Consider the following 14755-nt stretch of genomic DNA (forward strand, 5'->3'; position numbering starts at 1 on the left):
TTTTGTTTCTGTATTATGTTTGAAGTTATTAAGTATATTTTCTTTTGACAAAATACCTGCCAAACTAATGACATTCCAATCAGTCTCAACTTTGTTATTGCTAATTAGCAAAATATTATCATGCTAATACACTAAAAAAAATGGTAAACATAAATGCTAAACATCAACATGCTAGCATTATCACTGCAAGCAAGTTAGCAGGCTAACCTGAGCATTTAGCTGAGCCTCACAAAGACGCTAGCATGGCTGTACTGTAGACATAGTCTTGTTCTTAAACTGTCCGCCATGAGTCCAAAGTATTATAGAAGTGCGGTGGAGAACTCTGAAGAGTGCAACATCTGAAAGAGGTATGGAATATTAGTTAGCAGTATACATCCGAGTGCCAGGGTTGTTCTAATTGACCCTTTTATGTTTACAAAGTTGTTTATTGATGATGTCATCGTCTTTGCTTGTGTCCTTTTTTTCTATTTGTAAAACTCTGAATTATTATGCTAGGGTATTATGTCCAAATTAAATACATTTTATAAACGTTTGTATTTTTGTGTTGTACAATGTCAAAACATTAAATGAGTAAAAAAAAAAAGATACTGATTCGCTAAGTTTTATTTCCTTCTCTACAATAAGAATCACACCATTTGAGCAATATACAAAACATTTTTTTATTTTCAGTATGAAGTGTTTCAAAACACACATTGGGAATTGTTTTGACAAAAGATCTTTAAAAAAATGTCTACAATGGAAAAGAAGCAGGGTTTCTCTGCAGGGTAGTGGACCTCCTATCACCTGTGACATATTACACATCAGTTAATCTCACACAATGTGATTAAACACATGGGACAAACAGGAAGTCTCACCCTCCAGCTGCATCAATCTCCTCTACTGTATCAACATCAGCTGGGAAACAGACAGGTCTTCTCCACTGATACACCTGACTCAGCCACGATAAATCTGTAACACTATTAAAACAGTGATTCGTTACATCAGGAGAGTTTCTTCTTGGTTGCAGCTAAAGTCTGTGGTGATGTGGGCTTTGTACAGACAGGGCAGACCACCTGTATGTTGGGAGGGTGGGCTCCAGGCCAGCAGCATCTCAGAGTCCAATCAGGCCTGTGCCGCAAGCCTCTCAATGATTCTCCTGTAGTCTTCCACGACAACCTGATAACTCTTCTCCAGCTCTTCGTGCTGCGTCTGAGTGTCCATCTGACCCATGTGGGACACCAGCTCCTCCGGCCGCAGGCACTTCCTCATCTTCGCCAGCTCCCTCTGATTCTTCTGCACACACACAGGTGAGGTGTTAAGATCAGTTTGGCCACTTCCTCCAAAGACACATAAACATGCTATGTAACAACGTGTGGTGACAAACGTGTGCTTTTTCATTAACATTTAGGTGTCACTGATAAGGAATACATTATAAAGGGGTATATAAGCTATAATTAACTGGAGAGATATTGATGAGTTATCAGAACTGAGATTTATGTATATTGTACCATGTTCATGGTGCTTAATGGTGGGAATTATCATCAACCCTAAATCATTTTGTGTCCGATATCAGGCAGTGGCTACATAGGCACCATCATTTAGTAGTTTCAATTTTTTGCTGATTTTGGACTTTAAAAATGTATATACCCTTTATAAAGCATGCCTCATTAGACAGTGGCACATACATTTGTAGTAAAATCAGAGCACTGACAGGTTCTGGACATGGACGAAGTGTACATTCACTTAGTTTAGTGCAATCTGCTGTTTGAAAAATCCTGCACGCACATCCATGCAAACATGGTCTCTGGGGAACTGGGGTAAAGAGAAGAAATGTATAATCCCCCTCACATTCACAGAGCAGCGGCTTCTGCCATTCAACTAATTACATGCTAAATCTCCTCAGGGAAGGAAAACCGCTCTGCATCTGGCCACCAGATCTTTCCTTGCCACTCTCCCAAGGAATTCCTACTTCCCGCTTCACCACATAGGTCTTTTCCACGTCAGATTTTTTTTTTTTTTTTTGAGACATTTGGTTACCCTGCTGACAGCAACTTCTCTAATGGCTGGTGTGCAAAGTCTCAGTGAACAGCTCAAACAAAATGTCACAAGCAAACAGTCTGGTGAAACAGAATCAGAGAAGCTTATGATATTCTGTTCACCAGGTTTAAGTCTGTTGAACTAAATCTCTGAAACAAAGACAATTTTATAAAATTGCACTGTTTTCCTAGTAAAAAGCGCTGCTATAGTAAAAGCCACAGAGCTCTGAAGAGTAGCAGCTTTTTGACAAAGTGCTTCAAACACACTTTCATGAAAATGATTTCTCCCAAAGAAATGCAAATCCTTACTAATGACATGTGCCTGAATAGAAAAAAGCTCCAGCAGCAGCAAAACCACAGACGCCTGGTGCGCCCTATTGTGGCTGTAACAATACACCATTAGTAATCTATCAGTTTTATCGGGACTGAAGATCAATTTTTCGGCTGTTTTAAAAAGGTAACATAATAAACAGTGACAATACAGAGCTGTAAGCCAATCAAGTGTAAGCCGTACATGGGCCACTTTGCTTCCTACACTAAACAGCTGTAATGTTATTCTAACAAAAAGGTAGAAGACTGCTCACTGGATTCTTGTTTGACAGCAACAGAGACAAGTTGACGTTTGGATTTATTTCTGAATAAATCAGGAAATCACTTATACACAATGTCTTTCTGCATGCTGACATGTAAAGTACACTTCTGTGAAGGTGCGATGATTAAAACCTCACCCTGTATGGTCCAAATAGCCTCTTCTTCACCTCCAAACGGTACTCTCTTGCCTTTTCTTCATCGTTCATGTCTGTTGCTCGCAGGCGCAGGATTTCATACACTCGCCTCGCATGTTTCTGTAGGAAAAGGGGGAAAAAACATAATTAAATTTTTTTAAATGTACAAAACACCAGTGTGCCTCACCATGAACCTAAAACACTTTCCAGGAAAGGCTACAGGAAGTCATAAGCTATTCAGGGCTTATGCTAAATCAGGCCTCTAGTTATCTGTTCCAAGAACAGTATCGCTTTAGCACTTGTATGTGCTAAAACAATTAATGGATTAGGTGACAGACAAAAATTGTTTTGATGATCCATAATTGTTCATAAAGAAAATATGAAAAACATAATCTGGTTGTTAAATGTGAGGATTTGCTGCTTTTCTGTTTTATAATCACCATAAAAGTAATGATTTGGGGTCTTGGGGCCGGACAAAACACGCACATGAAGACATCATCTTGGGGTTCTACAAAATTGAGATTTTCCACTATTTTCTGACATTTTATAGACAAGACTACCAAATACAGAAAAAAAATCATCCTTAGTTGCAGCCTCATACAGCACCTTGTTAATTTTCAACTTTTCTTGTGCCTCTTTGACCATGTCAGCTGAGAAGCCGAGGTGCAGCTTGTCCGCAGTGAAGGATGACAGGCCTTGACAAAGTTTAACCAACACGTAATCTCTCAGCTTCACGTAGTTCTCAGAGGGGTCTTCAGCTGAGAACAAACACCACAACACAGTTAAAATGAGTGAACAGGGTTGATCTCATGGTTTTCAAATCATTTGCAATAAACCTGACACACGTGGCTTGGTTCAATACGTGCTCCTGTTAATAGTGTGTGTGTGTGTGTGTTGGGGGAGCAGGGAAAGGATTTTGTGGGTCTACAAAAAAGTCCCATCAAAACTTTTTCAAGAAGTTACTTATAAACAACAATAAAGAGATATTACTCAAGATCAGACGAACAGGAATGTTCTGCCTATTCAAATGCTACATTTTAAAGTTCTTTCTTGAAAAGAATTCCTCTCTCAAAAGGATAAAAGATGGGATGCCTCTTTAGTATTCATGCTCTGTCTCCATGTAAAGCAACTGTTTGGAGCCAACGAGTTTCAACAGAGCCTCGGCACATTCTGGTGTACATGCCAGCCCTCCAAATTAACTGTCTGCATCCACCTACTGCAGAGAAAAATCATTTAAGGTGTTTGTGGGTGAGGATCTTGGATTTAAATGTTTATCCACGCCTTCTTCAACACAGTAAATGCTGTTAATAACACGCTCACCTGTGATGTCTTGCACTTTGGGCAGGCTGCAGTAAAATCTGTGCACTGCCTCCAGAAGCTGAGCTCCATGACCTTCTCCTTGGAACGGAGGCAGGATCAACATTTGGCTGTTTAGTTAAAGGGCAGACAGACACGCAAACATAGAGCCAAATGAGGGAAACAGGTTTGTTCAAAATTAGTCACAAAACAAACTGATGTGGTATCTGAGTGGCAATTCTGAGCAGGAGCAGAAATTCTTTGATTCAAAGCGGGAAATAATAGATTGTTATCCTGATCCATCAATGCAACAAATCAAATCACATCAAAAGCTGATCCATAAAGTTGTTTTCAGATACAAATCACCCTGGTTTGGTAATGAAACAAAATCTGGTTGAATGGTTGGCTATATAAGCCAGTAATTTGGGCTCTTTGGGAAGAGGATAAAGAAATGTATAATTTTCCACTCCTTTTTCATACAAAAGAATGGGAAGGCACGTGCTGCCCCAGCAATTACCTTACACGTGGTCGGGTTTTGTCTGGGTACACGTAGTAATTATAAACTGTCATGTAGCCAACAGTTGCGTAGAGAGTCTCCCCATCTTTATTGTACTTTTCAAATCTGCAGATAAAACACAAAGGCAAACAGGTCAATTACAGGCACACTCCCATGCAGTGTCCATTTTAGCCTCTCTGTTCTCGTGCCCACCCCTCACCCCCCGACGTCAGCATGTTAGAGCAGCCAGGCCCCGATTGGTACACCTGCTACAACCTGAATACATTATGCACTTAATTGGAGTACTGCAACTTAGAGGAAGAGAAGGGGTTGGAGGAGGGACTGAGCTCCTCAAAATCACTTCAGTCCATTTTCCCCATTGTCAGTATTAATAGTTGCCAGGGTAAAGAAAACACTGGCAGAGGCTCTTTTTACTGTTAAGACATTGTTCAGTGTTTCAAAAGACAACAGTATTCAATTCAGCTCTTGCCCCTGAAAAATTTGAAAAGGGCTTTTGGCACAAAGGAAGCTCTTGCCTGATCAACAATTCTACAACTGGGGGAAATATAATCAAACTGGCCTGGTAATTGGTCACAAGCGCCACAAAGGGGGGCTTTGTTTTTCAATGACACAATAAAGGCTTTAGGGTAGGGGTGGGCGTAGAGGGGTGGCGGGTGTGGTGGGGTATGATGTCAATAGAGTGTTGTAGGGATGACATATTTTTGTAGGCAAATCTGTTAGCGTCGCCCTGGCTCCCTCAACAAAAGGCCAATGAGATTTGTCCATGGGATTTTGGATTATTGCAGAAAATAAGCTCTGTGGAAAACAAAAGTTTGATACTTACACGTTTTTGTTCAGCAAGATAATCTTTACAAATTAACATTTATGATTTTTGAAGCCTACATGGTTAGGCTAATGTTAGGCTATAAACAAACTACACCACGGTCACATTACTTCAACGTCACCACCACTAACCTTAACTTTTAAGAGAACATAAATAGATATAGATGTATAGATTATAGAGTATAAGTAATAGTACTAGTATATAGCACATTCTGTGTACGGCATGAAGACGTTTAATGTCCGCGACAACCTCTGTAGTCTCATTCAGCCACTTGTTAGCAACTGCCTTTTTTAAGACACGTAAAACCTTCAAAATTCACAAGTGGGGTATCTACTGATGTATTTTATGTCGTAGAACAAAATGTGAAAATCTCTTAAGCTTGTGTTAACCACAGATCTTTCATGTATCTAACCAAAAACCCATTTGAGGGAACCGGAAGTGTAAAAACGGGAGGACTCTATTAAAGAGGGCACTCACACAAGAAAGAAGTCCCAGCGATCATCGTCTGCATCGATGAAACTGGCAGTCTCTATGAACCACATGAGGAAGGTCTGCAGGCGCTCGTGGTACTCTTGGAATCCTGGGCAGGTAATATCAGCCTGTGGCGAACGCGGCATAAACAAATGTCTGATATGGTTTACAGTTAAATCTCATCCCTGCCATTATGAAAAGTTAAAAACTGATATTAAAATCTAAAAGGCATCCTGGATTGCTTTGGTGAGGCGGTGAATGGCGTTTGTACCTTGTGGATCTGGTATGTGAGTTCTCCTGCCTCCTCGCTGTGGACTGTGTACGAGTGAAGCAGGGTGCCGAAGGGCTTGAAATTGGCCTCCTTCTCCAGCAGTGAGATGAAGTCGTCAGTGTTGCAGGTGAACCCAGCAGGAACGATTTCCCGGATCTTCCCTTCGATATCGTCAGGCTGGATGACACAATGTATATGAATTTAGCACTGCAACAAACAGACCAGGATGATAAAATACATCTAGCATATGTTTTGTAAGACTTAAATGCCTTAAATTAGGCAAGACTGTAAGCTAGCAAAAAAAAAGCGCAAATATATCCTATAAAATAAAACTGGAAACATACATGTTTTGTGCCTATAAAAAAGAAAACCATTAGGCAATTAAAACTGTCAGCTGAGCAGAGACCACAGCAGCAACCTCCCCACCTCCCCGGTGAAAAGACCACTTAAATCAGTACATTTACTACTTATGTTAAACCATGAATATGTGATGAAGTTGCCACAATAAACGCATTTCTGCTTCTCACTGGGAAATAAAATCTTATGAATTGATCTCAACTTAACAAACCTTTGGCCATCCATAATAGAGGCCTCTCCTCTAATCCTGCCAAGTGAACCCAATCAAATGAATTTGCCCCTACGTTTTCAAAGAGCCTCGGAGACAAAGGGGCCCTACCCTTGGACTTTTTACTCAGTGCAACCTGTGGTTAGTTCAGCTGTAATGTTTGCATTGTATCCATTTCCACAAGGATTGACATGAGAACACTTTGCTAAGCAGCCCTTTCACACCATTTACATGTGTGATGGGCATTATTTCAGCAAAGAGACTCTTGCTGCTCAGCATTGAAAACTGGGAAATGAAGAAGGTCTGAGCAAAATGCACTACAAAAGGCTAATACAACATACTGCTAACCCCCCCCCCCCTTTCAGACATCAGCTAATATCTAACTGGAAGTAATGCACCTGCAGCTGAATGCCTCTTAACCATTGTAATTGTTCAGCCACATTTCTAAGGAAGGACCACACTTAAAAGGCCATGGACAAACAAGCCCCTTTGTCCCAGGCACTCTCCTACATACTAGACACTAAATTGCACAGCCTTCCAGAGTAGATGCCTTAGTTTGGCATGAATGTAACTTAACAATGTTCCTTTAGAACATTTTGTTAATGTCTTTGATTTCTAACAATACGCACAAAGGGAGTACAAACTATCTAATTTGTTGTGTTGGTATTATTCCATCTCTTTAATCTACTCCAAATACCAGATTACATTCAAAATCTGCAAAGTATTTACTTACATTTTTTGAAGTTAAAGCATATTTACACATCCACATTGATTATGAATGTAAAAGAAATAATTACAGAGAACTACTACAAGCATTCAGCAGCCAGCCCATGTGCACAAAAGGTCTGGCACTAAAAATCAGTGTTTTCTGTGAGAGGTCCAGCAGCACAGTGTTTTTGGCTGATTTAAAAGGGGAGAAGGTGATTTTTGATGAGAGTCTTGTATCAACGTGGCAGCTGCATAAACTCCATCTCTGCCTCCCCTCGTCTCTCACCAGCTGCACCGCACCCCGACCGTCCACATGCACTCAGAGACAAACACTCTTCAGAGGCAGCCTGAACTCTGCTGCTCCCCTCACTCTCTACCTCTACACCAGCTGCACTCAAACCCTTAACAAGGTGAACACTCAGGGGTCAACGCTGAACACTAAGTAGTGGCACACACAGACACTAAGCCAGCCATCACATTTCAGTTTGAATATCGGCTTCAAACTATGTTCCCAAAAAGTCTAATGGCTCTCTTTAGGTTTAAAAACAGTGAATTGGTTGCCATGACATTTTTTTTGGAGTTACCAGAGATGAAAGTAATGTGGCGCTCATCGCACCTATTGGAAGGAATCACAACTGTCGTGCGGGGTTATTTACAATTTGAGTGCATCCACAGAAACACAGAATCCTGGTGAGTTACACCAGTGCTCCCACTATCACCAGTTGAAGGCCACATTGTCCAGTGGGGGAGCCCCTGCTGTTTCCAGACAGGACAGCTGTCCCAGAGTTGAATCATCTGACCTCAATAGGGGCCCTGGCTAATTCTTGTATTCGTTTTGCATGTTTGCTGCATTGACAGCTTCAGGAAATACTCAAAGCTGCCTGCGGCCTTTTGTGAAGTCTTAGAGAAGGAGCTACTAGGACAAGCATTTCGCTTTACTGTCCGTTTTTTTGGGGGTCTGCCTGTTGATATGTAAATGCTTATGTCTGGCAATTAAAAAAGGCAGAAAGTGTTACATGCTGAGCAGTGCTACTCTCAGAAGAACATTGCAACTAATTGTCAAGTCTTTAGCAGAGTAATATAATTGATGAATGCATTAAAAAGAATCGTCTCACATTAAAAAACTGAATATAAACCTATTGCAGATCAGTTTACAGATATTGAACACCAGCGATTTTGATTGTCGACGACTTGAGCAACAATTCACTCCTGGAAATATATGTACAAGATTTCCAACCGTGTCACATTACTCCTCCTGCTGATTCAATCACACACACCTCTAAAAAAATCAATGCCTCATGTTAGACCCCACGTACAAAACCTTTTAAAACCCTTCTCTTCCGACAGGGAGGAGGAGGATTAGTGTACTGACACAGGGGGCCATGATGGGCTGAGATTTAGTCTAACAAAACAGGAGGATCTCTTACAGGAATAATGTCACCACCCAGAGAGGCTCTGAGTTACTTCAGTAAGTGAAGAAACAACATTATGGCACCAAAAACTGCCCATAAAACAAGTATATTAGGTCTGTCTACTCCCCTTAAAGAATAACTGATCACGTAATCCTTCTGTCAAACACTTATGGGGGCAAAAACGCTGTAAAGCTGCACAGCATTTGTCTGTCAAAGTTAGTTTGATTTACTAAACTTCAAATTATTAAAGAGAACGTCTATTGCCGTACTTTGATGTGCTGTTGAGTTTTTTTCAGTACGTTTTGACAAATAAAATGACACCCTGCTTCATTCTCACTTTTGCTGTCACCTGCTGTTAGTTTTTCAAAAACACAAATCATGTGTGACACTGGGTATCAAAACTAACATTTTCACAACTACTCAAAATACATCAAATGACATTTTTTCCTTCAGATTACCAATGTGCTACAATACTTTTAAACAGTCCCCGCTGTTTTTTAAATGTTTTTTTGAATACTGAATCAAAGTGGTCATCAGAATTAATCAATAATCTAATATTTGTCTATTCTCATTGATATAAACGGAGTGGGCAAAATATTACAAACAGCTCTCATTATAAGGCAATACAATTCAACAGATGACAGGATTTATTGCGGGACTGTATTTGACTGCATTAGTTTGGTTAGGTGTACCTAATAAACTGGCAACTGAGAGTAAATCTCCCAACTTGCAGCTCTCTTGCAGACTTTGACTTTTCACTGCATCCGTTTTGCCATCTAGCTTCATAAAGCTTCCAATCCCTGTTGCAGAGGAGCTTCCCCACAGCATGAGGCTGCCACCACCAGGCTCCATGGTGGGGTTGGTGTGTTTCTGCTGATGTGCAGTGTTTGGTTTATGCCAAATATAGCATTTAGTATGCTGGCCAAAAAGCTCAATTTTGGTCTCAGACCATAGAACCATCTTCCACTTCCACAACACATAGTGTCTCTCAGCCATGACACCCTGTACAGACAGACCTTTTGGTGGCCTCCCTCAACAGAGTCTTCCTCAAACGGACAGTTTTTAAAGATGGCATGCTCTCGATGTGTCAGATTACAGCTGTGCCATAATTTTTGTCCTGTATTTGTCTTTAATTATTTACCTCTCTGAACTTTTCTTGCAACCTTCCCCTGATTGTTACTTAACCTCCTCACAAATTTGTTTCCTGTGATGTGTGTAATGTCTGCAATCCTGGAGTGTGTTCTCAAACTTCTCTCGTATTCAGACATGCTTGTAGCAAACAGGTGCCTTCTTACATCCAGCAGAGACAGCGCAACATTAACATCCCATTGAATTCCTGTCATTAGCCACTTGATGAATAGAAGTCCAACAACTGCAACTACAACTACAACTCCTGAGCAAAATATCTTTAGCTGCGAGATGCTTGCCTTTGGTCATGAGTCATCTACTGCGGCTTTAACTAAAAATCAATTGGTTTGGTTTGTGACAAAAACACAAATACATCACTGACTGCAAAATCCACCCTAAGACTAGACAATTGTTATTTTCCATAACACCCCCTCTGTAAAACATAATGGAGCAGCTTTGGATAAAAACATATTCTCAACAGGATGCAAGGTGTATCACACCTATATTTTGTTTATACTGGTGGACAATCACCACATGGGTACCCATCATCATTACAATAATACAAGAAAATGGCTGACAAGTATAGTAAGCAATGATCCTGCCACAACACTAATAGTCACATTTAAGGGTGCTAGAACTTCTAAATGAAAGGAATAAAGAAATGCATGACCTACCTCCACACAATCAAATGTCTCAGTGACTTTTGAGGAATATTTCACTTTGAAGAGGTTACTCAGGTTTCCAGCAGTGTAGAAGAGCTGTATCTCAAGACCTTTGTATCCAAAAGCGACCTCACTGCAGACAAAATGTTTGGAATAATTAAAAATGGTTACATATTTAGGACTCAGCCGTTTTAATGTAGTGTGCAGTCTAGGATAAACTCATATCAAGGGGACAAAAATGCACATCTTATTAATCTTATTTAATGAAATTTATTAAATATACACCTGGAGTGAATTATAAACACTAACTGTAAGTCTGGCCACTTATTCCACTGTGTTGCATTGTTTCTTTCACCACTACATCACTGGCAGTTTATGGCAAAATAGATTTCATCATTATGCAACTGTGTGATTGAGCTTTACTAGCAATTACGATTGCTGAAACAATTAATGCCCCAATTACTGAGTTCCCTTTGAGCTGATTGCAGCAACCGCAAAAATAACCAATCCTAGTTTTGACTAATTTGGAAATGCAGTTTAGAGCATAATGACATGCTCCTGTAAGCCTACACACAGACACAGGTGTCACTGCCAATAATGTAGTCTTGCTCATGTTCAATAGCAATGCCTCCTTGTGCATCACATTAGAGTAATAATGTGACTCTACAGCTTTCTCTGAAGCTAAAATAACATGTGACTGAATTTTGTTAATGTTCACATGTTTTAACTTTGGATATCTGATGCTGTCAAATTCATCCATGACTTTTGCTTCTACAACATCTGAATGAACACAAGATGACTAGAAAACAGAAAATCTGTAGTGTTGGCAGGCTTGCTCTGAGCATTGCAAATATGATGGCATAGTTGCCATGTAAATATGCCGTGCTATCAGCAAGTCACAGGGAAAGGCAGGTGCTTAAAAGGTCAGAGAAGCCGCTTTGTAGCCATAAGGTTACTGAATCAAATCACCTGGCTTCACCAAGCCAGCCCACATTTGGTCGGGCAAGGCTCAATAGGTATTTATGCGAGATGGGCATCATTTTATGTCGGCTGAAGAAAAGGTGATTGACAAAAAGAACATTTCAGCTATTCCTTTACATGCGCACAGTGCAATGGCCTTTTAAAGATTACTAATGTCTGGAATATGTATTTGCTTGCTTTCTTTCTATCTTTCTTTCAATCCAGCCTAGTTAGCCTAGCTTAGCATAAAGACTGGAAGCAAGAAGAATAAGCTAGCCCGACTCTGTTACACCTACCAACACCTCTAAAACTCACTATTGTAACACGTATCTCATTTTGGTTTTACAGCGACTCACACAGTGTTAACTAATTATTGGCGAACAACAGCTGAGCCTAGTGACTCTTACAGTCTTGTCACAGTCAAGTTGCCAGGTTTGGTACCATGGTGCTTTGTGCAAAACCTGTGCTCAACAACTTTATCTGGCAACCTGCAATATCGTCAGAAATGCTGTACTTAAGTGTTGGGCAGATGGATAGACTGTTGTAAGTCAAGAAATAGTTACAGCATGTACCCCTCCAAAACCATTATCTGTCGTTCTTACATTCTGTTTGTGTGCAGATTAAACCAATGAGATACATCATTTTTATGTGTTAGGTGCAGGCAGGTGTATTTCATGACTTTGAACAGAGCTGGGCTAGTTGTCCCTCCCCTCCTCTGTCACGCTACAAACATCAAGCAGAACTTAATATTCTGAAGAACTTCCAACAAAATCAAAAATTGCATTACATTATGTAACTAGTTACTGTAGAGCCCTGATCAGGACCCTGAATACACAAAAACTGACCAAGACTTTTACTGTTTTCCTCTATTTTACACTGTTACTGCAATTTTCTGCACATGCTAAACTTAGCTGAAGATAATCTTTTTAGTATACAAGTACCTATAGTGAGGCAGGTAAATGTGGAAACACAATGATCAAAATGAACTGATAACTACCTACACTGTACCTACACTTGCACAGACTCATTGAAGAAGAACAGCAGAAAGCAGCTTGTACCTTCTGTGCTGCCTGTACCTTCGAGCGGCACATAAGGGAAGAAGTACTAGTAACCAATAGTGAAAAGTAATGATGACAGAAAGTACTCACTCGTCTCCAAAAAGTTGGTGGCTGTACTCGGGGTGAAATGTAGTGCCATCATCTTCAACATCCTCTGGAAAACGAACTGAGAGGAAAAGAAGACAGGGTTCAAACTAATTAAGAAATTCGAAGCTAATTCCACAAAACTTTGTCACTGCACACATAACTATCATACTGACAACAATTTACAAGACATATAAAATAAAGCAACAATAAACATACCCAGCTTCAAGCTTATAGCTTCATTGGTGTCACACTTGTATTCAGCAAGTTTCTTCTCCATGGTATTTACCGCTGAGGAAACACACAAACCACAAACCATGCTTAACATTTTTTTTTGTCAGTTTTTAACATTACTTGTTTCTCAAGACCCATTTTCTACTTTTCCATTTAATCTAGAGAGTGATCCGTTTATTGCTGCACAATATCAACAGTGCAGGTTTCTGGCAAATTAAAGTTATTACACAAGAAGAACGAGAAAACACAAGCAGCCCATGCTGACCAATCACAGTACTTGTGGATTCTATCACACCAACTTGTAGTTACATTAGCCTCGTTCATGGAGTAGCACAGGAAGTGCTAAGGTCATAAATGGCGTGATTTTTGATGAGGAGCACGTTAGCTTTGCTGGTACCTCTTGAGACTCCTCAACAACCTGATGCAAACGTATAGAGCCTGTGTTCTGACAATGTTTAGGTGCCCTACGAAGATGAACTACCAGTGTCATCATCTGAAATTAGATATGTCATTCTCTCAGCCCACAATATCTATGAAGATGGACTACCAAATGTGCTCAAAATGTAAGTTAAAATCAATTCTTTCTGTCAACTGAGAGAACATCAGTTGTAAGCACACAAGTTATGTTACGTGGGCAAAGGGCATCAAAGCGGACGTTAGTATGCCACACATTAAACACTACGTCCAGGTGTTACATAAACACACCAACATAACAGTGTGCTATGACAGCCTGATAGCATGCTACTAACGTTAGCAGGCAGGCCCCCACTGCTGCCTTTGCAATGTAACGTTAGCTTAGCTTGCTATGTTTTGAACAGGTCACAAGCCAACTTACAACTCTAACGGGCTTAAAGCGGGGCCAACGTCCATTTTGCGGTGAATATGCATTAAAACGAAGACAGCGGAATTAAAGCATGAAGGCGTTTATCCACTTACCCGCCATTTCTGCACTGTGTTGTGCGGAGCTGTGTTGTCCCAAAAGACCCGCGGAATCAGGACGACTTCCGGGTCCGTGTGGAAACAGGATGTAGTTTTTTCAACGGCTGCTGTCGATTTCAATAAAACGTTGTTGAATTTGTCACTTAACAGCATTTTAACATCGTACTGTGAATAAAACGGCTCTTTTGAACAAGTAATTCCTGAATACACAGGAAGGGTTAATTCAAGGCCAAAATACGTTGTTTACAAACTGAAATTAGTTATATTAAGGCACCAACTAGCGATTATATTCGTTATAGATTGATGTCAATTAGTTATTTTTTCGAGTTGCTTTATCGTAAAAATATTTGTTTATGTTTATGGGGGGGGAGACTATCGATATATAGGTAATTTTCAGATTTTTTAAACTCTCAAATATCATTATCAGTATCACCATAAACAATCTTGTATCAGTCAGGCTATAATGTCTGGTAATGTGGCAATAATAAAGTTGGCTTGTTTGGTCCGACCATATGGAGCCCATACGACCAAGAGTCCAAGCAAATTTAAAGTTATACAAAACAGACGAGCAGCAAGTGTTTGGTATTTTTGCATGATATACAACTTACACGATTAATCAATTATTGACACTGTTAGCAATTAATAATCGACCAATCCATAGTCGTTCCAGCATCAGTTAGTTTTCTGAAATATCAACACTTTTAAATATATTAAACAGGCGTTCAAGATATCTCGGGATTAAAGAAAACATACTGAAAAAAACTAGGGAAATATTAGCATTTCTAATCGTCAAGTAAAACACCTAATATATACATCACTTAATACCAACACGCCCAATTATGGCCTCCTTGGTACACTCTAAAAACTCTTACCTCCATTTATTAAAA

At 40.0% G+C, this 14755-nt stretch overlaps 1 protein-coding gene across 1 annotated transcript; it reads right to left on the reverse strand.

Moving 5' to 3' along the window:
* Window positions 1–634: 634 nt before the first annotated feature.
* On the reverse strand, window positions 635–13911 carry hat1 (histone acetyltransferase 1). The gene is made up of 11 exons (XM_070914777.1): window positions 13866–13911; window positions 12915–12986; window positions 12702–12777; window positions 10606–10726; window positions 6119–6295; window positions 5854–5975; window positions 4554–4658; window positions 4061–4167; window positions 3347–3498; window positions 2744–2860; window positions 635–1272 (listed from the first exon to the last, which is right to left on the reverse strand). Exons 1-11 carry the CDS (start codon window positions 13870–13872, stop codon window positions 1102–1104), a joined length of 1227 nt encoding a protein of 408 aa, XP_070770878.1. The 5' UTR covers window positions 13873–13911; the 3' UTR covers window positions 635–1101.
* Window positions 13912–14755: the final 844 nt, after the last annotated feature.

The sequence above is a fragment of the Enoplosus armatus genome, chromosome 11, assembly GCF_043641665.1.
Source record: "Enoplosus armatus isolate fEnoArm2 chromosome 11, fEnoArm2.hap1, whole genome shotgun sequence".
Taxonomy (NCBI): Eukaryota; Metazoa; Chordata; class Actinopteri; order Centrarchiformes; family Enoplosidae; genus Enoplosus; species Enoplosus armatus.

Bases quoted from the DNA above. Each gene is read 5' to 3' on its own strand.
- hat1 (XM_070914777.1), bottom strand. The intron at 4,659-5,853 runs GTGAGTGCCCTC...TTTTATCTGCAG, and splicing joins CGCTGGGACTTCTTTCTTGT to ATTTGAAAAGTACAATAAAG. The intron at 1,273-2,743 runs GTGAGGTTTTAA...GTGTGTGTGCAG, and splicing joins GGCTATTTGGACCATACAGG to AAGAATCAGAGGGAGCTGGC.